Here is a 24,463-nt window from a genome sequence, read left to right as displayed (position 1 = left end):
CTGTCTTTCCCCCACCCTCTCCCTCTTTCTCCTCTCTTGAAATGCAGTGGTTCTGGCCTCCCCACTTTTTGAGGTTTCTTTTCCTCCCCAGCCCCATCTTGCCTTGAAGCTGGCATGCTGGAATATAAATTGGAAGCATACACGCCCCCCGTCACCCGCCCCAACTCGGGCGGACGCCACATACCAGACAAAACGACTGCAGGCCTGGTCATCTGGGGTTAAGAATGGTTTTTGTTTTTGGCAAAGAATGTGGAAGAGTCCAAAGGAACTGGTCAGGACGATTGTTCCAGGAATGAAAGGGAAAGAAGAAAAGGAGAGGAGGGGAGCGGTGGGGAAAGGGAGACAGAGCAAACACCTGGGGAACCGCAGCCTGAGAGATTTTCTGTCCCCAGGATGGCATGCAAAAGTTTTTGCCTTGGTCTTTAAAACGCAAGGGAAGGCATGAGTATCCCCCCACACACACTCTCTACAAATAGGATTTTGCTCCCTGCAATCCCTTTACCACCCCACCTTTGTTTGATTAAACCGTAAATGAACACTTGAGGCAATCACAAGAGATTTCTTCCAAAAGCAAAATCGAGATGAAACCTCCAGTCAAATGGGCTTGTTCACCACAGCATGGATTTGGAGAGAAACACAAGCAAGAAGAAAAGTTCTGGCTGGGCACAGCGGCTCACGCCTGTAATCCCAGCACTTTGGGAGGCCAAGAAGGGAGGATCGTTTGAGACCAGGAGTTCAAGAGCAGCCTGGGCAACATAGCAAGACCCCGTCTCTATGAAAACATAAAACATTAGCCAGGTGTGGTATTGCACACCTATAGTCCTAGATACTCCGGAGGCTGAGATGGGAGGATCTCTTGAGCCCAGGAGTTGGAGGCTGCAGTGAGCTATGATGGTGCCACTGCACTCCAGCCTAAGTGACAGAGCTAGACCTCAAAAAAAAAAAAAAAAAAACCAGAGAGAAAGAGACAGAAAATAAAAGTCCAGCCTGGTGCTGTGGTTCATGTCTGTAATCCCAGCACTTTGGGAGGCCAAGGCGGGCAGATCACTTGAGGTCAGGAGTTTGAGACCAGCCTGGCCAACATGGTGAACCCCCGTCTCTACTAAAAATACACACCCACAAAAAAAAAATTAGCCCGGCATGGTGGCGCATGCCTGTAATCCTAGCTACCAGGGAGGCTGAGGCAAGAGAACTGCTTGAACCCAGAAGGTGGAGGATGCAATGAGCCGAGATCGCGCCACTGCACTCCAGCCTGGGTGACACGAGTAAGACTGCATCTCCAAAAAAAAAAGAAAGAAAAATCCTACAGGGTACATCTTTTTTATCCTGAGTCAGTGACCCAAGCTGATGACAAAGCAGTGGGAACAGCTACCAGGGATTCCTACCCACCAGGCAACTTTTAAGGGCTACACATGGTTTGTCTGGTAACTGCCCGTGGAGAACTCGTCACCATATATATGCAGAGTAGAAGGTGTGATTAATGTGCTCTTAAATATTATTAGCATTGTTGCCGTGATTTTGAGGAAAGCTTCCCAACACTAACGAGGGACTGATTTTTCAAGCCCTACACAAACAGGGAATCTAAGAAGTGGGTATATGGGGCCAGGGTATTTAAAACTCTAAGGAGTTCCAGAAAATGCACAATTTTGGTCTCAGATTCATTTTCTCACTGGTTGGCGTTGTAACACATCTAGCCGTTGAGGAAATTTCTGCCAGCTGCCGCGGCCACTTTCTCTTTCCTGAATGGCGCCCAAGACCACCCTCCTAAATTCTGCAGGCAAATCTCTCACTGCCCACTGGAGAATGAGCCATCCTACAGGCGGACGCCCACTCCTCTCCACTTCATGCAACATGTCATCCCCTCCCCTCACAGGTTCCCGATGCCTCCTGTGCAGGAGGAGAAGCATCTGTATTTATTCCAAGGCTTAGTGACGTCTGCGATGTGCCAGACGCTGGGCGGAGTGCTTTTCATTATCTGTCTTAATCCTCACCACGACTCCGCTTAACCCAAAAGGCAGATGAGGAAACTGAGGACTGGGGCAGTGAAGAGATCAGTCCAGTGGAAGGCCACAGGCCTGGCTTCCTGCACTGTCTTCCTCCCCCAGGTCTGGGACATAAAATCTGACTCCAATGCCTAGCTGTCAGGTGACTAATGGAGGAAATGTGAGCATCCTCGTGTAGCCCACCACAGTCAGGTGGGCCCTGACGTCTGTAACAGGCCTCACTTGGGTGGGACAGTGGCTGAGGCCCAGACCACAGTGGCCCAGGCAAATGCAACCTACGAAAGGAGAAGCGAAGCTGACTAAGACCAGTGTTCTTGAGGGTGGGGAAGGAAGAAAGGAGGTGGGTGGGGCTGGGACAAGGAATTCCCATACAGAGGGCTCCCTTCCTTCCCTGCCCACCCCTTCAGAGACAGGGCTGAAGATGCCTGACCCTGAACCAGCCCCAGCCCGGGCCCTCTGCAGGAAATCCCCATTAGCCCTCCTACACCTCAGGGGCCAAAGGCAGCAGGTGCCGGGGTGACCATGATGAATGCTGTGTCTGGATGGGGCCCTCACCCCCCAGGCCTGGGACCAGGATAGGATACACTCCTGCAACAATGCTCCTGTGCTCCCTGGCACTCAGCAGGTACCAGCTACACCGGCAGGCGCTTCCTCCTCACTGGGGTCCTAGGAGATGTCAGAATTGAGCCATTGGATAGACAGCAAACTGAGGATCAGCCAGGCAGCACAGCCTTGCCCCCATCACATCATGTCACCTCCCAGCCCCCAGGCTAGGGGTTCTAACCACTGTCCCGTCACCTGTCAGGAACAAATGGGGAAGACCTAAATAGCCAATGGCATGACCTGGTGACAGCCGTGAGGAGGCAAGGCCCAGAGTTGGTTTTTATCTCTAGAATCTGTTGGTAGGAAATATAGCTCCTCATCTCTGTGCCCATAAGTGGTTCTCAGCACAAGCTCAGAAAGGCCTGGATATGAATCCACACTGCACCCCTGGGCAGGTCACCTGGCCTCTCTGGACTCAGTTTTCTCATCTGTAAAATGGGGTTTGGCATGATGGGAGTTTAATAACTGTAGCCTGTTAGGATTCCTTTGCCACTCAGGGAGTTGGGGAGGAATGCAAAAGAAAAGCTTTCAGAAAGTGAACACCAGGCCTGGGTCACCCAGGGGCCCAGGCCTCCACGCCTCCTCGGGCTGGCCCCAGCTGGGCCTGTGCCTTCCTGTCGGAGTGACCTATGAAGGCCTGGAGAACAATGCCTGGGAGAAGGAGGAAACAGAGTCTCCCTGGACCAGGACATAAATCGTGGCCTGCCCAGCTCAGGGAGCAACTGACATGCCCCATGCCCTCCCACCTGTGGTAAGCTGAACCTTTACCTTAGGACCCCAGCACCCTGTCCTAGGGGACAGCCTAACTTGCCCTAACCTATGGCCCGGGGGTTCTAAAGCAGAAGAAAAGTTTCTGCTGTCTCAGAAAGGGCCAGAACATAGAGAAGGGAAACAGACATTATCTCAGATACCTTAGGCTCAGATGAAGCACCGTTAGTTGCACATCTACTACGAGCTGTCAGATCCCAGCCTGTCTGTGCTCCACACCCTCCCCTGGCTCCCGGCCACGCTTTAGAGTGGAATCTAAACTGCTGATCTGACCATGCCTACAAGCCCTGAGCAGTTGGGCCCCTGCCTGCCTGAACTGTCTCTTGCCTCTCACCAGCAATGCATTGTTCCTAAAATAGGCCCGCTCTGTCCTGCCTCAGGACCTGCCCTCACTGTCCCCTTGCCCAACCCACTTCCTGCCGAGCTTGACACAGCTGGCTCCAGGGTGCCGGAGCCCATTGTTAAATATTCAGGAATTCTGCAATCCAGCTGACGGCTGACATCACTTTGGTGGCTTGAAATTGGGGAGTATTTACACCATGGGAATCAGCAGATGCTGCACATCAGAGCATTTATTTTTCTCTCCCCTACCCCAGAGAGCCAGATGTTTAAAAGTAGAGTCACCAGAACACTAGTGGCTGGCTCCTCATCATCACTCAGGGGGTTCTGCTTCACCGTCACTGCCTCACAGAGACCTTCCTGGTGGCCCAGACTAGGAACTCTCACACACACACCCTCTTCTGATTCTCTGCATTCTTCTCTGTTGTCTGTCATTCTGGCCCCCCTCCTAGAATGTAAATTCCATGAGGGCAGGGCATTGTCTGTCTTGCTCCCCACTGCATCCCACCACCTAGAACAGCATCTCCATGTGGTTAAGTGCTTGGGAGTGTTTGTTGAATGAATAAATATGCCAACACTCTCAAAAATAGACTATACTGTCTAGCAAGTTTGAGTATTATTTTTTTCTTTGAGACAAGGTCTCACTTTGTCGCCCAGGCAGGAGTGCAGTGGCGTGATCACGGCTCACGGCAGCCTCAACCTCCCAGGCTCAGATGATCCTCCCACCTCAGCCTCCCAGATAGCTAGGACTACAGGTGTGTACCACTATGCCCAGCTAATTTTTTGTATTTTTTGTAGAGATGGGGTCTCACTCTGTGGCCCAGGTTGGTCTCGAACTCCTGGGCTCCAGTGATCCCTGAGCCTTGGCCTCCCAAAATGCTGGGATTACAAGCATGAGCTACCATGCCCAGCCCTGAGTATTATTTTGAACGTAACCTCAATCACTTATTGTAGTTCAGAGTTTCTCAATCTTGGCGCTATTGACATTTGGGGCTAGAAAGGAGAGTAATGAGGCCTGCCTGTGCATTGTAGTATACTGAGCAGCATCCGTGGCCACCACCCATCAGGGACCCATAGCATTCTTCCTCCCTGCAACCATGACAACCAAAGATGTCTCTAGACGTTGCCAAGTATGCTCTGGGGGGCAACGTTGCCCTTGGGTGAAGAGCATTCCCACTACCCTGCGGGAAGGGTGTTACTCTTCCCAGTTTGTAGCCAGGGACACTGAGGCCCAGAGAGGAACTGAATATGGCCAAGAGTCCTACGTGGGAACAGAGAATAGCTACCTTCTGGCTGACTCCAGAGCCCATGCTCTCACCAACCTGTCCAGATGCTCAGGCCCCACAGTAACCCTCTGAGAGGGTCCCAAGAATTATACCTATGTAACAGGTGAGGAAACTGAGGCTCAGAGAGGTGAATCACCTCCCCAGAGTCACACAGCACACAAGTGGCAGATCCAGGATTTGAACCCAGGTGCATGTCTGCCTCCTAAACCCTCCCACTGTCTCCGGGGGCAGGGACGCTCATTCACTCTCAAGCTCTCTTTCTCTCTCTCTCTCTTGCTCTTGCTATCTCTGTTCAGCCTGAGCCTGACAAGTTTCTGAGGCCCCACCGAGGTGCCAGACGCAGGGGTTTAATTTTTCTATTGCTGGCTCCCAGACTGTTTATGGTTGACTCGGGCTCCTGGCAAAAATAATCAGGAGCCGGGGACCAGCTCACCTCATGGATTCCCTCCACAAGAAGGCCTACCATTACTCATGCGTATCAGGGAACTGTTCCTTAGGGGCACAGGGAGAGCTGTCGGGTGGCAAAAAATACCTTGGCACTACCATCCCGCTGCTAGGAACCTGTGCCTGATGGTAGCAGGCTATGACCAGACCACAGGGTCTGACTGCCCTGAACAAGGAGAAGGTCTGCACATATAATCTTCCCCTCCCTTCCCCGGCCCCACACCAGCCCAATAGTAAGGCCTGAAATTGCTGATGCAGGGGCAGTGGGTTCCAGCCCGGCCCCACCCTATGACATGGTGACATTTACTGAGAAAGTCCCCAGTGCCAGGCCCAGGGCTAAGTGCCTGAAGTACAGCCTGGCACTGTTTCCCCTCCAGCCTGCACCACTTGCTAGACAATCTGTGCCTTTGGTTTCCTCATCCCTAAGATGGGACAAACAATAGCGACAATGCCACCATGCACTTCCTAGGTTCACTGATGCCCTACATATGAACCACCTGGTATATAGTCAGTGCTCAGTAAAACCTGGTGCTGGCATAGTACTTTGTCTGTGTTAAGCAGGCTACTGAGTATCAACGCATATATTTATTAACTTGCTGAATCCTTCTAGTTCCATGAGGTAGGAACTATTATCATTCTCTTTCACCGACGAGGAAATGAAGGAACAGAAAGATGAAGTAACCTGCCCAAGGACACACAGTTAGGAACTGGAATTGCTGGGGTTTGAACCCAGGTAGTCTGGCTTCAAAGCCTGTGCCCTTAGTCACATAATTATAATGCTAGCTAAAACATCTTATTTGGTCCTCACAATATTTCTGTGAGGTAGACACTATTTTTTTTCCTTTTTTCAATTTTATCTATGAGGAAAGAAAGCTGGGAGCAGTGAAGTGGCTTGTCCGAGGCCGCCCAGCTCAGAAGAATCAAAACGCGAGGCCTGAAGCCCACAGCAACCATCTCACAGGCTATGGTGCCACTGTGGCTTCCCCAAGGTCAAGAGTTCTCTCCTGCACGATACCCACCTCCCCAAGAGGAAGGGAACAAGGGCTGTTGTCACCAACCATGGGAGGTACGTCGTGGTGCCTTTTTTTTTTTTTTTTTTTTCTTGAGAATGAGTCTTGCTCTGTCACCCAGGCTGGACTGCAGTGGTGCAATCTTGGCTCACTGCAACCTCCACCTCCCGTGTTTAAGCAATTCTCCTGCCTCAGCCTCCTGAGCAGCTAGGATTACAGACACCTACCATACCCCACTCATTTTTGTATTTTTAGTAGAGATGGGGGTTCCACCATGTTGGCCAAGCTGGTCTCGAACTCCTGACTTCAGATGATCCACTCGCCTCAGCTTCCCAAAGTGCTGGGATTACAGGCGTGAGACACCATGCCCGGCCCTGTCGTGGTGCTTTTTAAAAAGGCTTGGAAGCCTCCAGTTTAAGAAGACCCAGCTCTGGCCTGCACAAGGCTTACCCAGATAAAATCAAATCCTAGCTCTCAGGTGAAGGCGCTGAGAGGCAGGAAGGGAAGGCCAAGGCCAAGGGTCAACTATAGTCCTGTCCTGGCTCTGCGCCTGTGCTGTGTGACCTTGGCCAAGTTGCCTGCCGTCTCTGGGCGTTCATTATCTCAACTGGAAAATGTTGTAGGGAAGGGGTACAAAAAACAGGAGAAGGTATTTCCCATTCTAGAATTGTACCTAAAGTTTCATGTTAGGGCCATATTGATAATGAATAACCGCAAGCATGTGTTTTAGGTATTCAGTTACTACAATGTCACAGGGTCTACCACTGTCAAGTCTGGATGCCTAAGCGAATATCTCCACGTACACACACCCAGGCAGGGAAAACTGGGTCAGCAGACACTGGCCCGTGGCGGCCAGTGCAACAAGCTCTCAAAGACTTTCCACGATGATGCCGCCGCAGGCTCCTGCTGGTCTGCCTGAAGTCAGCCTTCTAAGAAGTTCTGAATTTCCATTCCTCCCAAAATGGCCACAGAGGCCTTGGCAGAGAGCTGGCCCCCGAGAACTGCCCCTCAGAGGGTACTCGGGAGCTGGAAGCAGCCCCTTTCCCAGAAGTCACATAAAGGGAGCAGGACTGGGGCCCCTGGATCTACCCGGCAGTCATACAGAAGCCAGGAGCAGGTGATGCACCTAGGGGATCACAGGCACTCCCCGGGAGTAGGGAACTGAGCCCCCTCCCAGGCCAGGCCAGGACTGAGCGCACACAGCTCAGATTTCAGGACCAGTTTCTCTGTTTGTTGAAACCACCAAACACCCCCAAATCCATCCAAAATGTGGGCAAACCCAGCCTTTCTCTCTATTTCAGCCTTAATGTGGATGGACTGTCAAAAAACACAACCGCCATTGCCGTCCGCTGCACAATCTAATGTCAAAAATCTCGGACGCAGAGGAGGGAAGGTAGGGGCCTGCTAAGAACTAGGACACCAGTTTTTGCAGGCTTAAAACAGATCAATTTTACTCTAAAGTTTAAAATGAAACATGCTCTTGTTTGGGAAAAGAATTTCATTAGGGGAAAATATAATATAAAATACCCATTTAGAAAGAATGTGCTATTAATTCTTAGCACTCTATGCAGAGGGGAAAATTGCATTTTTATCTAAATGGTTTTTCTGCATAAGCCATTTACAATATTCTTTGCCTCTCTGTAATAGGCCCTGCTACCATTAGTACCGGGACAACCAGGCTGAGGGCTGAAATCGCCCTCAAACACATTTAATACATAACCTCTGAAAATCTATTCCAACAGGGACCTTAGCAAACAGGCCGGCATTCCTTTTTTTAAGGAAGAAATAAATATCTCTGGGTCGTGGGTAGGGGGAGGTGGGGAGTAGTGTGCTGATGCAGGAGGAAAGGACAAGATGGTTTAAGTTAAAAACAAATGGTCTGAGTCCCTTTAGCCAGATGTAAAATTGCAATCGTTTTCTGGTTGGACGATTGCAACTATTTGACCGCCTGCATCTATATAGATGTGTGTGCTGGCATCCGTCACACACACACGCGCACACACACACACGCACGCACGCACACGGGTTTCCATCAAACAAGCAAACAAGGAAAGGATGAAATTTGGGATATGAAAACAAACTATTTTTAAACACTAAAGCAAACACACCAAGATAGTAATACTGCTATTTTCCCATTAAACCAAGTTTCTCTCAATTTGAAAAGCGAGAATAATCTAAACAATACTTCCAAACAAACTGCTTGGAGTCTGGGTGTTGTGGCCTCCGCCGTTCCTGACAACGGAAAAACCCCCTCTGTCGAGAAGCAAAAACACAGGCAGGGATGGGGCTGGCCGCTTCGCCACGTCCGGCCACGTCGCACCAAAGGAGTCCTCCCCCACATCTTATTCCTGGACGCCAAGACGTCTCAAACTTCAAAATGCAATACTTTTTCTTTTTTCCAAAAAGTTTTTTTTAAAGTCTTCCAGCTCTTTCTCTCTTAGGTTCCCAAAATAACTACTTACTTAATACCAAATGTTGGGGAACTAAATTAGTTCATTAAGGAAATGCAGGGGCCGTGATGGGCACCGAGCGTGGGGGTTCTTGCAATTTCACTGCCATGAGCCAGAACGCCTCTGGCTGCTCTCTTCCGGCGTTACCTAGTCCATAAATTATTCCTTTAAAACCAGGAGTCTAGAAATGTCATAATTATAGCTGGTACAGGTAACAGGTGTGCCCCCCATGGCCCCTCCCAGACCCACCACGGCCATCCAGACAAGCCTCTGGAAGATTTAGTGGTCTTGCCTGGGGTGTCGTAATTACCGGAAACGACTCTGGTTTTAAGGGTTAGATAAAGACCCTCTCCAAATTTAAGGCCAGACACCAATGTCCATTAGACTTTAACGGGCCCACATAAAAAAAGAAATTGTATCCTCATCTCTCCAAATGCCTGTTTCCTCAGCGCCTTCAGTTCATTGCAGACTGGCTCAGCGCCGAAAAGACTCCGTCTGGCCCTCACTCTGCAAGGGCAAGGCCTTGGTGGGAACCGTCGAGATGAGTTTGGAATTAAGCAAATGGTGGGGGATGCCGAGGACACCATTTCTCAAAAACTGTTCTGGCTGAACCCTGGCATTTTGATGGTTGTTTTTTGAGTGGAATTTTAGCCCATCATCTGAAGGCAGAGAGACAGGAAGGCTGTGGGGAGCCCAGAGAGGAAGAGGGGGGCCCCCAAAGAAGCGGGGATGAAGTGCTCGCACCATCAAAATGACACATGCTCCCCTTTAGAGACTCAGTGTTAGGAAAGGCCAAAGCTGAGGGCTGTTTTGCTTTGTTTTTCCTTTTCTCAGCTTTCGAGATTTATGCATACTTTTTCTTCCTTCTTTGGAAGTCAAACGATGCATTTCTTAAAAGTTAAACACACACACACATCCTCCTACCACCACCACTACCATGTGTCAAGGAAGCGGCATAAAAGGTGCTGCAAAGAGGTTGAATATTCCCAATTGTCCACTCATCTGCAGAGACCTGGCCCACACGAGTGTTCAACTCCCAGGCAATTAAGAATTAATGCTCGGAAACTCTCAAGGTCCGAGAACCAAGGCACCAGAAGGAAGCGCGTGTTATTTGGCTGTCTCCAAGGCTCTGGGAGGCTGTGTTTGCTCAACGACTGGGCTTTTTCTCCCTCCTCCTGGACGAGTGATGGTAAAAGGCGCCACTCGCCCCCTCTTCCTGTCCTGGGGAGGTGATGGGAACCTAGCCTACTGGTGACCATTATTCTACGCCAGGCAATGGGGCCCTATTAATGCGTGTGCGCATGCGTGCACAAACACACACACACACACACACACACACACACACACACCCCTAATCCCAGCAAAATGCTTCACAGGCGCTGAGCACAAAATAAATGCTTATTAACTAAACTGACCCAAAATAGTGAAATGTACAAGTAAATTAATCATGCCTTTCCCGGAGGCCTAACAGGATTACAAATTCGGCAAAAATTGACCGCACGGAGATCAATACGCGTCTACTTCAAACTGAACGAGGCCAAAACTTTGTATGAGCTTCTTCTTGGGGGAAAAATTATTTTTTCATTTCTTATTAAGACTTCTCAGGCCTATGTGGCATGTGTGCACGTGCACGTGCGTGTGTGCACGCAAGCAAAGCCTGGCAAAAGGCATTCAAAGCTTTCTGCCCAGACAATTTAGAGAAATAGTCATGGCATAAGGATCGTGAAATTGCTCCTGTTCTAAAAAGCCAAATTTTGATCCGCAGCCTCCCTTCCTTCAAATACTAAACAACGGCCAAAAGTTACATTGCAGGGGATGAAAATGGCCAATTTGTTTTTAGCCAATTAGTTCTCGCTGCAAAAGCATTAAGGGCTTCTGAAGGCTGGACCTAGGGTCTTCTGGAAGGGGCAAAAAGAGGAGACTCTTAATTTCTCCAGCTCCTTTTCACACTTGGCTTATCTCAAGTCAGGGAAATCTTCCTCTTGCTGGATTTGTCACTTACTTTGGTCCCCTTTTTCCCTACCATTCAGAAAAATGACAAATATATATATTGTGTGGGAGGGCATCACGGAGCACGCTTGCATTTCAAGGCATTGGGACCTGCCTACAAGGTCTGTGAAAGCCAAGATCATCCCTGAAGGGTCTTGCTAGGAGGCAAGTCTTAGTGGCCACCTTACAGGATCACCAGGGGAAAGGTCACTCCCTTTTCCCACCCCCATCATCCCTCTTTTATGGAAAGATCTGGGCCTCAAGGGACCAGCTCCTCTGCAGGCATTGGCCACAGGCACGTCTGGGTCTTGACCTACCCAGGGCCCATCTGGGTCTTCATCCCCTTTGAGCCTGCCTCGGCCACTAACTCAACAGAAACGGGTCCTGACTGCTGCTAACAGACCCACAATGTGCTCATCCAGTCTCAGGCTGGTCCTCTGGATCTATTTCCCCCATACATGTGCAGCGATGTGGGAGCCCCGGGCCCCAGAGGGAAAGCTTGGGCAAGAACCTTCTGTCCTTTGTGATGGCCGACACCAGCTGCCAAGTAATTCATACACCCTCAGCCTACCCCAGGTGATGTTGTTATAAATGACTTCCACATTTATAAATTATTTTCCACTCGCAAACCCCACGAGTCAGTAAACGACACTTCAACTCATGTCGGTGCATTTCTCCCTGCCCCATCCACCCCTCTGCCATGCCCCTATCCTGAGAAAATACACTACACCCCAATTTCCATCTACACTTCCTCATTGGAGGTGCTTCTCTCTCTGCCTTCTGATTTATTCGGAAATGAGGACCTAGAGTGTCCACATTAGGATCGGGGCCCTAAAATTTAAAAGGACGCTTTCAAATAGCACACAAGGACCAGGAAGAACCCACTAACTTCTCAGTAAATTCTCCACCAACCCCTGCTTTCTCTGGAAGACTGAGCTTTGGGAATTTCAAAGCAGGCTAGGTTTTCTGCCGACTTCCCCACCTCTTCTCTGATCATAAGATGGTCCCTCAGAAGTATTTTACTCCTGGTGGTCGCTGCCAATCACTCAACAATGCTTGTGTTCCAAGATCCAAGGGCATCTGAAAACACTGCTTCACAGTAACTGAAGAGGGTCATATCTCTTTTTTTCTTTTTGAAACCTCACCCTGCCCTGAATGACTGGATGAGCAAGAAGCTATATGTGTGTGTGTGCGCGCGCGCACTCGCGTGTGTACACACGTGCGCATGCGTGGAGGGGTTCACTTATTAACTGTCATCTCACGTTCCAGGAGTTCCCAAATACAACCAAGAAAACCAGACCAGGCACACTGGGGCCCTCAACTTTGACGCAGAGAGATTTCTCCCAGTCATACCATGAAAAACGAGTGGCATCAGAAAGACCGCCCCCCCCAGACGATGTCACTCCAGGGAATTTTTTGTCCCAAGTGTTGAGATGAAACAAAACCATCATGCCCAAAACTCTTTAAATTCTTCTCAGCACTGAGAAGAAAAAAACTACTTTTCAATCCTCACAGTTGAATGCATTAACGGGCCACTTAGTTCTCATGAGTCAGGCTGCTCGAAGAGCGAGCAGGAAAAACAAAGCTGCCAGAGTCTCTTGCCTCAGCACCAAAGTTAGTCCACATTTCCTCCAAAGACATGACCATGGCCATATACTTCTGAGTAACTATGGAGATTGTTTTGAGACATGCAGGATAAAATAAGACCTGGTTCTCTTGTGGGTATCCTTGAAGTCCCCAACTTTCCAAAGATCTTCCATAGCAATGGGTCCCAAATATGCCCTCGCCAAAGGGTCTCCCTGTTTCCCTAAACTATTTCCCAACACACCTTGCATCTCCCAAACCAAATACTGGCACAGGTAAGTCAGACTGCAGCCCAAGAAACCAGAGATAGACGGAAGGAGCAGAATCCTAGGAGCAAACATTTTGGGGGAGTCCAAGATTTTCCACAGAGAGATCAAAAATGGGAATAAGATGGAAGCTTCTGGTCACATAGTTGATCCTATAAACGCCAGGGGAAGTAGGGCAAGGTGAGTTCGCTGGACTTGGAGCTTTCAAGATGAGAACACGGAAACACGATTTCCCTCAACAATGTGAGTTTATATGGGAATGTTTATTGGGGAATTTTTTCTCCCTTTTTGGACAAGCCCATTCCATGGAAGATGTTCCTTCTGGGACATTCACAGAGAGTCAGCATGTTATTACGCATGCTCTAAGACCTCCAAACTGCTAGATTCAACTGCCTTATGTTTAAAGGGCATTTGGATCCCTACGATGATGCGTAAATTGTGAAAAGATACGCATGCAATCACTATAAAGTTCTCTCTGCTCCGGCTTCACAAGGAAGCGGTGATTATGAAATCACACCAGCTTTCTCAGCCGAGAGAGAATGACAATTTGGGATGCTGTGGCTATGACAAGTCCTGACTCAGGAGGTACCCAGGGTGCCAGTCCAATATGGTCTTGTCAGGTCCAAACTGGAAGCTATCAGGAACCCAGCTTCAACCCCTTGGATTTCAAGACTGGGAGAAACCCGTGGCCATTTCTCCCCTCCGTGCCAGGGGCAAACACTGTGTTGGGAGGAGACACTTCACTGGCTGCTCAAACCTCGGAGGCTGCTGATTAAAATGCAGGCCAGCACACAAAGCAGGTCTCAGCATCCTATAATAATTACATCCTGAGAACATGATGCCTTTCAAAAGTCCCTACCCGCGCAAGTAAAAGAAACTTAACTCTGCTTCTCGATCCTGGTCACAAAATAAGTTTGGAGGTTTTGCCCCCTGAAGTGCACACTTGCAGGGTATCATCTCACCCATGCTCTGCAAAGCAGCTGATCACCCAGGTGAGGCTGTGTGCTGTCCTGTCATTGGAAGATGGCAGGAAATGACCAGGGCCACCTTCATGTGGGGTGGCCCATCGGGCACAATGTGCCAGGATCCCAGAACCATCTCTCCCTTTGGGTCCTGTTCACAGTTTCTCGGGGCCTTGGGTGACTCTGAGCTGGGGACTGTGGCTGAGCTGTTCTGCATCAGGACACAGAGGGTCCGTGCAGGCAGGACCATGACTAATTTGAAAGCCCAGCGTCGTCTCCGCCACGTCGTTGGTACAAAAAGATTACAATAAAGGCTAGGAATTTCCATAAATGAGAAGCAGCGTTCGCTTCCCACAACTGGTGGGGGTAGATGCGGGGGGGAGTAAAGAAGGGGAGGGGGCACTGATTCAAAGATTCCTCTCCTGGCAGGAAAGTGGTGTTAGCTGAACTCAGCCAGAGAGACACCTCCACGCTCGCTCACGCACGAAACCCAGCGAGGGGCGACATGCGTCTGCTACTGAAATACTCCAGATCAAAGTCACCCACAGCCCAGGAGGCCCGGGAGGCTGAGATTTCGTAATTAGGATCTTCAAAATCCTCCCTCTATTTTTAGGACTCACGCTCATTCAGTCCTTTACAGAATCAGAACCTGTCAGCTAAGGCCATTGAGACTGAAGGGTGAACTCCTTTCCCTGCTCGCCTTCAGAAAGCAGATTAAGGGTAAACTGGAGGAGTGACTCCAGATTGGATGGAAATACACTCGGCCATGCATATGTATATATGCGGATGCTGGGATGGGACAAGGGGGAGAGAGGGGGGCTTCTTCCCATGCTGAACTGCATGGGGCCCTGCTTTGCTCCCCTGAGATACAGACCCAGAGCTTCCACCCACCTCAGCTGTGCTCTTTCAAGCTGGTCCCCAGACCACTTCATTTGGCTCCAGTGTGTGTGAGAAGGCGAGGAGGCTTGAAAAATTTCCTCCAAATGTCCCTCTTCTCAATCACGCACTCATGTATACATCAACATCTCCACCAAGAGCGATCAAATCCCACACTCAAATCTGTCCACCCAAGACGCGCCTAAATATAGACACCATCCTAAAACAAACACATCGTCGGCAAGTCAAAATCCTGACTTGAGTCAAAATGATGAGGTTGGGTGATCCCGGCCCCTCCAGACCAAAGAACTGGGTGGAACAAGCAGTGGGCAGTGAGAAAAGGACAGAAGGTGAACCCCCACCCCCTCCGACAAACAGAGGACCCCTCTGGCATGAGAGGATTTGGTGTTTTTATGTTGCGGTGTGCTTGGGAGGCCTGCTTGCTCCCACACACTCCCCAGACATTTGATCCTATTATATAAAGCTACAGCCTTTTAATCTCTAAAAATAACCAAACAGAGGTAAATACGGTATTCCTTACCAAGGGTATTTATCTCTCCTAAATGCTTTCGGCAAAGCTGATCACTCCCTGGGCAAAGAACACAATCCGACGTCATTGTCATTCAAGTGGAGAGAAACGGGTCACAAGTGATTCTGCTACATTTTCCAGCATAGAGTGAGTTTAGGAGATCCCGTGAAATCCCGGTGACCCACTCGAGTTGGCCCTTCCACAGTAGGAAGAATTTTCCTCCTCTGATTTCACTTGGTCCTGCCGGACTATTTATTAAAAATGTATATTTTATATCAGCACAAGGTATCAAGTAACTTCTTGGCAAGAGTAGCCGCATTTCCAAAACCTATTAAGATTCTTTGTGGAAATTTAAATACCTCTGTCAGGCAAACAAAATCATATCAGGAATCATAGAATTTCATTGCTAGAAAGAGAAATTAGATTAACTAACTCTCACTCCTTTCCTAGAAACCTCAATAAACTAGAAGAACATTTCAACAGTTCCTTATTTCCGGTCTGAAGGGGCCTCATAAGAAATCTAAGTGAATACTTATTAAAGAAAGCTATACTACTTGAGGAAAGCCCTTCAATCTGCAAAAATTGCATATATATATGAATATATAAATATATTTTGCATATTAGAAAGCAATGGCTATTTAAAATCAAAACAGCCAGAAAAACCCAGTGGTAGAAAACCATGACAAGTTCAACACTGCCAGCCTTCAGTCCCTTAAAACATCCTTGTCCTTTATTAATATTTAGTAGAAATGTATGATTGCAGATGTGTGTTAGGTTGGGGTTTTATGTCGGGAGGCGGGCAAAGTAGACAGGTTTATTACAGCCATGAAATATTAAACAAGCACCAAAGAACAGTAGTTTGATGTCCTGGGATATCCAGGGAGCAGGCAGGCCCAAACGTCAGCTGCACAAAGGGGGCCCTATCTGTTTACATTATCCCTTATTAACACCTGCGAAGTTTTGGGTTACATCTTCCGGAGGCGCAAAAGTCACATGAAGGCGTGCAACTCGTGCTGGGTAATTTCACAGGGAAACAGGATTGCAAAGCTCTTTGCCTTCCCCAGACAATTTCGAATGAGCCTTAAAAATTCTCTCAGAAAAACAGTGCTTTGCTCTGAGGCTAGGAACTACCTGCCCCCCCACCCCAAGTCTACCCCATGTCTAAAGAAATTCCATGTTCAAATCATGTCTGCCTAGGATTGCTCAGTGCTGTTACTGTGTTCTGACTGCAACACTGAGAGAAGCATGAAATTCCAAAATTTCTCTGGCATCACTGTAAAAATATCATACTTCCAAAAAGAGCAGGATTGCTTGCAGAGCATGTACCGAGACTGCTCCCATTTCAGTGTATGTGAAAGAGTACTTCAAGACTGCCCTGAGTTTCAAGATAGAGCTACCAGGGGAAAGGAGGTTTGGCAAGGATAAATGTATTACAGAATACAGTTAATTCAACTTTTGACAATTGTAAGGGGCAGGAGGGGAGAACACGTACTTTTTCCAACTTCATATGCGTTATCTATAATCTATCATTATCTTTCCTTCTCTGTGTTGAAATTCTTCCATAGCCACACACCTATTACAAAGATAGGTGGATGATTTTGCAAACTCTTTTTAAATTCATGTAATTCTCACCAATTTAATTGATGTTTGAAAAGGCCCAAACTCAGGCTGGGTTTGTTGTATTTTTTTTTTTTTTTCCTTTTCACAATCTCACCCTTCCCCCACCACAACTTTGTACAAATAGAGCCTCATGATCAGAGGTGAAGTTGCATAAAGTTGTTGGGTGGGTTGATTAAGAAGTCAAGAGAAGCATGATTTGGAGAGACTAGCTAGATTTCCTGGTTTAAAAAATCATCATCCCATGTGATGTTGGCCTAGACTTTGAGAGAACGACAACTTGCCAGTCAAGTTCCCTCCCCTCCAAAGGACATCTCAAGCCCATAAGACAATCTGGGCACGTCCCAGTGGCTGCACGCCTTGTGCAGTTCTGAAGACTTATTCGTTCCCTCCAATCCGAGCACGGATCATTTTGTTAAATGCCGAGTAGTATTTTGTCATTGGAGCGAAGAATTTCAGAAACGGTGTTAATATTTAATCACATTAGTACTGGCATGTTTTACAGCGTGACAAAATAAAATATCATTACAAAAATGGGCTTTGCCTGCAAGGGGGGTAGAAAAAAAAAATGCTGGGGCTGGTACCTAGAGAAGGTCTATTCGAAACCACTGGACACCACTGCTCAAGGCTAATGGGACCATGAGCATGTTTTTAAAGGAAAAGCAGAACATTTTGCTACGTTTTTTTTTTTTTTTCCTGTCTCTATTTCGAAGTGGCACACTTCACCCTGATTTTCAGCCAGGGGACTCAGGGGCCTGTAGAAAGCTCTGTGTACCTATTTATACAACATGTGCAGATGGAACTACAGGGTGCTATCATAATGAAAAGTTTAATCATCCTTATTTACTACCAGTGAGGGAGCAGGATTCAGATGCAGATACCTTATAAAGCCTTAACTAGCAACCCCAAGGCTACAGAAGCTTCCAGTGACCTCAATTCGCTGCTTTATCGAGGAAACTGTCCTTGCCATACCACAGAGTAGAAAACAAAGGAGGTCAAGTGGGTGTCCCTGTTGGTGCTTATAAGGCAGCCAGCCCTGCTGGTCCCTGATGGAATCCCTGTCGTCCCGCGTGCAGGGGAGGGCTTCCTTTAGCTTACAGGGGAAATCAACCCTTAAGTGACTAGCATCTGTTTCCAAAAAATATTTTCATTCATCTGACTGTGATGATGATACAAACAAAACATTTCTTTGGTGACATTTCTTCATTCACAGCCTGCATCTTCATCTCTAAAGGAAGGATTGGAAAGGGGATGGGGAGAGACATTGTCTAAAAATCTCATTAAAATGACCCTATACCTGTCCACCCAGTCTATGAAGGCCCTTTAAAAGACTTGAAGATGAAGTGCTACTGTTTTTCTTTAAATTGATTCTTTAAATCAGGGTTTTGTTCCTTTTTTTAACTTTTCTCACCTCATTTTGGCCAATATGTTCTTAATTACTAGGGGTGGGTGGAGGATGAGAAGGGGAAGGGGGAGGGGCGGCCAGGGCAGGCCAGGTAGAAGTGACAGGGGCTGAGATTTGTGCTAACCAGCTATCGATCGATTGGGCCAGATCGAGATGTTGTGTACAAGAAAATAAAGGGGTGGGGAGAGCAAGCAGGATGCTGTGTCCAACTCAATTTTAAAAAGGGGGAAAAAAGGGAGAAGAAGCTGAGGGTCCCAAACTAACCAATTTATGGCCTTGCCTGGGAGAAGCCTGGAGAATGCTGATGCTGGCCGCAGCGTCTGCTGTGCATGCTAAACACCCGGCTTCAAATGAGAGAGTGCGTCCCGGGCGTCCTGGGCTGGGCAGTAACCGCGGAACAAAGAGAAAAAGCAGAGAGGCCGCATTCATGAATTAGAAAACCTAAGCGGGAAAGCTATGCGGGATGGGCGCCTTGAAAGCCCCAAGTTTTGAACCACCCAACTCCCAGCCCACTCCCGCCTCCTCTCCTCTTACCTCCCCCAGCCCCCATGCCATTCTCCTAAAACCTACCCTCACCTTAAATCCAGGGTCAAGACATGGCAGGATATGGGGAGGATGAGAGAAACGAAGGCAGAGGAGGAAAGAACTGTAAGAGAGGGCAAGAATTGCATCGAGGGGGGACACATTTTTAAAAACAAGGTTAAATGTCAGCCACTGGTTCCATGGTGATAGTCTGTCTAGGGAAACCAAGGAAATTCAACTATAGTTTAAAAGAAAGAGGTAGAAAGAAAAAAATGATGTTACCTGATTTTAAGAAGCCATTAGATATATAGAGATACATATATAGACACACATACCTATATAGACACCTATATATACACACACACCTTATATATATATACATTTTAAAGCTCCATTCAGATAAAATAAATATCTAAGGCAACCCAGTCATCCTTAGGTTAGAGAACTGTTATTACTTTAACTGGAATGGCAGCCCATTTACTAACCCCACCCCTCCCACCTTAAAGGCCTCCAGGCCTGGTGGGAAGGGGGTGTTTAGAATGCAAACGAAAGCTGGGACAGGACATCTGTCACCAAAGCCAAGTGAGATATTGACAAACACGGATCCTTTGTGTCTTAAGAATATATATCCATATCTCCATACACAAATGATGTCCTGACTGAGTGGTCTGGTCTCTGCCAAGCCGACCCCACCCCAGCATTCCCCCTCCCCAACCCCACCAAATGTCAAGGAGGTGCACCCTGAAAAGGTTCCCTGCCTCCTCAACCCCCACAGGTCTCCAGTTTTTCAATGAAACGCTGATAGTTAAGAAGAGACAAAATAGCTATTCATTAGGAACAAATGTCAAATTAGGCGTTGCCTCTGAGTGATGCTGCTGACACCAGGGCTGGTAACTTTTTTTCTAAAGATGCTGGCACCTAAAAGAACTAGAGCTAGAGGCTGACTAACTAGGAAAAGGTGGGAGGCGTTAACACAACTTCCCAGGTGTTCTGCCAGGGAAGGCAGCACACAGCTGCTAAAAAGTGGAACCTGCCTAAATGTTGAGGGTGGGGAAGGGTCTTAGTGTGAAAGGGAAGGGGCAACTCAGCTAAAACTGGGGGTGTGGGGGAGGTTGCGCGGTGTACTCTACAAGATTCCCAAAGGGCTGCCATATAAGTTTTTACCACCCTGTGGCACTAGAATCTACCTGGCAGCATGTGGGGGGCTTGGGGGCAGTGGGGGGTGGTCTGTCCTCACAGCCCTTGGTGTAGGCAAAGGTGGGATAACCAGCTCCTAGTTGGGGATTAGGAGGGTCTGTGCCCTCCAAACCTCAAAGGACCCCAAGGCGCGAAGGCTAAGGCCTGCCCTGGGGATGGGGCGGGTCACCCGGGAAGTGAGAGGAAAATGGATGCGCATATACCTTCTTTGCTGTTGGGGTTCTGGGGTTTGGCTTTCTCCCAGGGCGCCAACGTCTTGTCGTCGTCCGCGCTGTCCACCAGGGCCTTGTCAGCGGGCATGTACCAGGCAGCGCTGTGCTCTGCCATCAGCGAGTCCAGGTCGATGGTGCTCATGGCGCTCTTGACTGCCTCGGAGCAGCAGCTGCCCAGCTCGCTGTCGCCATTCTGCGCCCCTGAGGCCCCGACGGCGCACTCACCCTTCTTGCCACCCTTCAGCCCCAGAGGCTGGTCCTCGGAGATGCTGAACTGCTGCCTCTGTAGCTGAATCTGCGCCTGAAGGATCTCCAGGGGATGGATCTCGTCGGGTGGCGGGGCGCCGCTGCTGCTCGTCGGGGTGCGGACCTGCTCCAGGCCCGGCGTGCCCGGATGGCCCGGGCCCCCACCGCCGCCATAGCTGTCAGGGGTCGAGGTAGAGTTAGACATGATGCCCAGGCCGAGGGCGGGCGGGGGCGCCTTCGGTCCATGTTCCCCGGCGCCTACACGGGGAGGGAGTTTGGGCGAGCCGGTCACCAGGGGACTCCTGCTCGCTTTAACTAGTGCCTGGGGGTTGTCAGAACTGGACGACACCTCGTCCTCATTGGCGTAGCTCGTGCTCACCTCGTCCGAGGCGAACTCACCCACGTGTGGCGAACTACTGTCCGATTTGGCCCCACCGTCCAGGGACCCAATGAGGTCTGGCTGATCCCCCAGGAGCAACTCAGCCCCCTTCCCCCAGGATGGCGACGTGAGCGCCTTTTCATGGGGCGTCGGTGCCCCGCGCGTCTCGCCTGCGGAGCTTCCCCCGACGGCTGCACCTGACGCTTGCTGCTGCCCTGGGCTCACCCCAGGTGCGCCCCCGCTGTCCGGAGCCGCCGAGTACTTGTCAAAGAAGGTGCCAGGGCTCACGTGACCACTGTCCCTTTTTCTGCGACCCCGTCCCCGGCCGCCGCCCCCGGGGACCGGCTTGCCGTCATTCCCCGACGTGGATTCCAGGGTGTAGTTGGGGGAGAGGCTGGTGCCGTCCCCCTGGGCTGGAGGGTTGGGTGGCCCCGAGGCTTTGGAGCCGCTGCTACTGGTCCCGGATGGGCCTCCGGTTCCTGGGGCCCCAGGAGCAGTCCCTCCTGGGAAGTAATCCGAGCCCGGGTTGCCGGCCACTGCCGCGCCATCGGTCTCGTTCTGGCTCAGTTTCCTCTTGCCCTCGGGCGGGTTCTTCTTGTTGAAGGTCACGTTGAGGTTGGGGGCCCCGAGGCTGGCGATCATGTTCTGGCAAGCGGTGGAGAGCGCAGCCAGGCAGCTCTGGCCGAACAGGTTGTCCTTGGAGCTGGGCTTGTTGAAGGAGCCCAGCGAAAGCGCGCCCAGTTTACTGGCCGAGGTGCGCTGGCTGGGCTGGAAATCAGGCTGAGGCGGATAGGCACCCCCGCCACCGCCACCACCGGAGCTGCCACCGCCCCCTCCCGCGCTGGGGGGTGAGTTCACGCCTGGACCGCTGTGCGGCGTGGCCTGCCGGCTCGCTGCACCAAACGGAAAGCTCGGCTGGCCCCCGAGTGCAGACGTAGCGAAGTCCGGCGGCGGGGGCCGGCGCTCGGAAGCAGCGCCGGGGAGCCCCACGCCCGCCCCGGGCGACTGCAGCTGACCCAGGCCGCCCAGACTGCCCCCGAACTGCAGGCCCGGTGAGGGCAGCGCGGGCACGTGGCCCTCTCCGGGCATCCTCATCGGGTCCTGCAGAGGGCCCCGGAACAGCACCCCCGAGCCACCGGGGGGAGGAGGGGGCGCCAGGCTGGGGTCGTGCGGGCCACAGTCAGCGGGCAGGCCCGAGCCGCCCATCCTACGGGGCAGCAGGTCTCCGGGCGGCGGGTGCGGACCTGAGAACCACGCGCTCTCTTGCGCCAAGTGCGGCGCCTGCTGCTCGAAGGTGCCCAGACGCCCGGCGCCCGTGCTGCCGCCTTCACGCTCAAAGTTCGGCTGAGCCAAACCGCCCACCGGGCCGCCATGCACCAGGCCGCCCTGGCTCACGTCCCCGGGGTGGCCTAGCTGAGCCAGGTTGGGCTGGCGCAGCCGCTGCTGCTGATTCCGCGACGCCATCTGCTTAATCATGAGGGCCGCGTTTTGGCGCTGCTGCTGCTGCTGCTGTTGCTGTTGCTGTTGCTGCTGCTGCTGCTGTTGCTGCTGTTGCTGCTGCTGCTGCTGCAGGGACTGGTGGTCCGGGGCCGGATGCTGCAGGGGCGGCCCCGAAGGGAAGCTGTCGGGCACAGGCGGTGTGAACTCACCGGGTAGGCCTGGGTAGGCGGAGGGGGAGAGGTGGTTATCCAGAGCGCCGTTGTGCATGCTGCCGTTCCACGAAGCGCAGCGGTCCACTCCCGCGCTGCCCGGGAAGTCGAAGCGCGGCCTCTTGGCCACGTTCATGTAGGGGGGCGCGTCGAAATGCTGCAGCCGCTGGTTGGGCGCCTGCTGCGGAGGAGGATGCTGCATGCTGAAAACAGGCTCGGAATAAGGGTGCATGCTCCGGTTCTCCAGCCGGTGGATGGGATACTCGAATTGCGCGTGCTGCTGGCTGGGCAGCATGGGGCCTCCGTCCTGCAGGCCGCCGCTGGGCGTGCCCGCCTCGCCCTGCTGGGGCCGAGGGAGCGCAGGCGGGCACGAATTTTGTCGGACTAGAAGCCCCGGTGGCGGCGGCGGCTGCTGCTGTGGCGGTTGCTGCTGCTGCTGAGGGGGTGGCGGGGCCTGCTGGGGAGGCTGCATTAAAGGGTGCCTGGAGCCCACTGAGGGCTCCAGACCCACAGGCATCTTTCTGGCCCCACCGAACCTCTCAAAGAACACACCATGCTGCTGCTGCTGCTGCTGCTGCTGCTGCTGGGGTTGCTGCTGCTGCTGCTGCTGCTGCGGCTGCTGCTGCGGTGGCTGGGCGTGCATTTTGGACAAGCCCACCATGCCCGCAGCCCTGGGCATGGCTGAGGCGCCCGGGAAAGCGCCCCCGGGAACCTGGCGACCCGCTGCATAATGAGGCAGCTGCCCTTCGGAGTCAGAGGGCGAAAACATGTCAAAATGTCCCGAGGGCCCCTCGCCCGGATAATTGTATTCCAGCGAGTCGACGGCTCCTTGGTTCGTCACCCTCCGGGGCTCCAGACTGTGGGAATCGGAGCCGCTGGAGGAGGGCAGGCCGTGGAAGGAGGCGGCTCGGTTAGGGCTCTGGTCCAGCGGCAGGCATGGGGCCGGCACGGCGTGGCCGGAGGCACCCGAACTGTGGAAGTCCGGGAGGTTCCCCGGTCGCTGCGGGCCGAAGCTCTCAGGCCCCTGGCTCTCCGCCATGTGCTCATAACCCTCGGCGAAGGGCGGCTGGCTGCCCAGGCCTCCGGCTGCGCCGCCGTAGCCGAGTAGGCGACCCCCGTGCAGGCACGAGGCCCCCGGGTCCGGGCCACCGAAGTTGCCCCCAAAGTGGGGGTGATGCTGGTGGGGATGGTGACTTCCCGGGTGGCCGTGGTGAGGCTGCTGGCCGCCAAAGAAGCCGTGCACAGGCTGCGCCTGCAGCCCCCCTGCGTGCAACTCCGAGTGGCCGCGCGTGTGGAAGCCGTAGGGCTCCATGTTCATGCCCAAGATCGGGGGCTCGCCCAGCGCGCTCATGGCAGGATCCACAGGGCCAGGGGGCCCCCCAGTGTGGAAAGCCGGGGCCTTAAAGTGGGTGTTCATGCTCAGTCCGGTCTCGTTAAAGTTCCTCTCGCCCTGGCCAGCGTTCCTGCTGTTGATCTGGGGCTCGAATTGGTCCAGCCCAAACATACTTGGCGGGGGGCAGAGGGGGATCAATAGGGCATGACAGCCTGCTCTCCGCGGCGCGCCTCCGGCCAAGCTACTCGTTCCAGCCCAGGATTGGGCGCTCCGGGACGCTCAGCACCGCGGGGGCTCAGCGCGCACCTCCACCCCGCCTGATGTGAGGGACGGAGGGCGGGTATCAGCTCCCCTCTCGAAGCTCCGATTCTGCCCGGGGAGGGCCTCTCACATCTTGCGAGGCCGCGGGGCCTCTAGGAGCCGTGTTGGGGGGCCCATGCCCCGGGCGGTTGTCACAGCCGCGGGTGGGTCTGCGGGGAGGGGACGAAGCCGCGGATGAACGGAGACAAAAAGTTAAGTGGGGGGAATAGGGAGGGAAGGGGGTTGGGAGAGCAGAGCGATCACCTTCTCAAGTCCGATTGGGTCTGTTGGGGAGCCCCCAGGACACCGCCTGCAGCCTCCAGGAGTCCGTGGCAGAGCTGCTAAGGGCAGGGGAGGGAGACCCTTCAAAGCCACAGCTAGCGCCGGGCACGGACAGAGCGGTCCCTCCCCCCGCCCCCCGGAGTCCCCGTGCCCCGCAGCCCGAGCCTCCACCGAGCACGATCCGCTCGCACAATCCCCGTAGGCTCCGGGCG

General features: G+C 52.0%; 1 protein-coding gene across 1 annotated transcript in view; it reads right to left on the bottom strand.

Annotated features, from left to right (window-relative positions):
* The window catches only part of MN1 (MN1 proto-oncogene, transcriptional regulator), a 54,424-nt gene extending 30,573 nt beyond the window's left edge, over positions 1 to 23,851 (bottom strand). Inside the window, exon 1 of the mRNA XM_017852972.1 lies at positions 20,054 to 23,851. Coding sequence (XP_017708461.1) covers positions 20,054 to 23,840 — 3,787 coding nt within the window. The 5' untranslated portion in view covers positions 23,841 to 23,851. The remainder of the gene's footprint in view (positions 1 to 20,053) is intronic.
* Between the last annotated feature and the right edge of the window lie 612 nt (positions 23,852 to 24,463).

This window comes from Rhinopithecus bieti, unplaced genomic scaffold, assembly GCF_001698545.2.
Source record: "Rhinopithecus bieti isolate Rb0 unplaced genomic scaffold, ASM169854v2 scaffold_2314, whole genome shotgun sequence".
Taxonomy (NCBI): domain Eukaryota; kingdom Metazoa; phylum Chordata; class Mammalia; order Primates; family Cercopithecidae; genus Rhinopithecus; species Rhinopithecus bieti.
The sequence above is the reverse complement of the archived record's forward strand: the minus strand, read 5'-3'. Positions and strand labels throughout refer to the sequence as shown.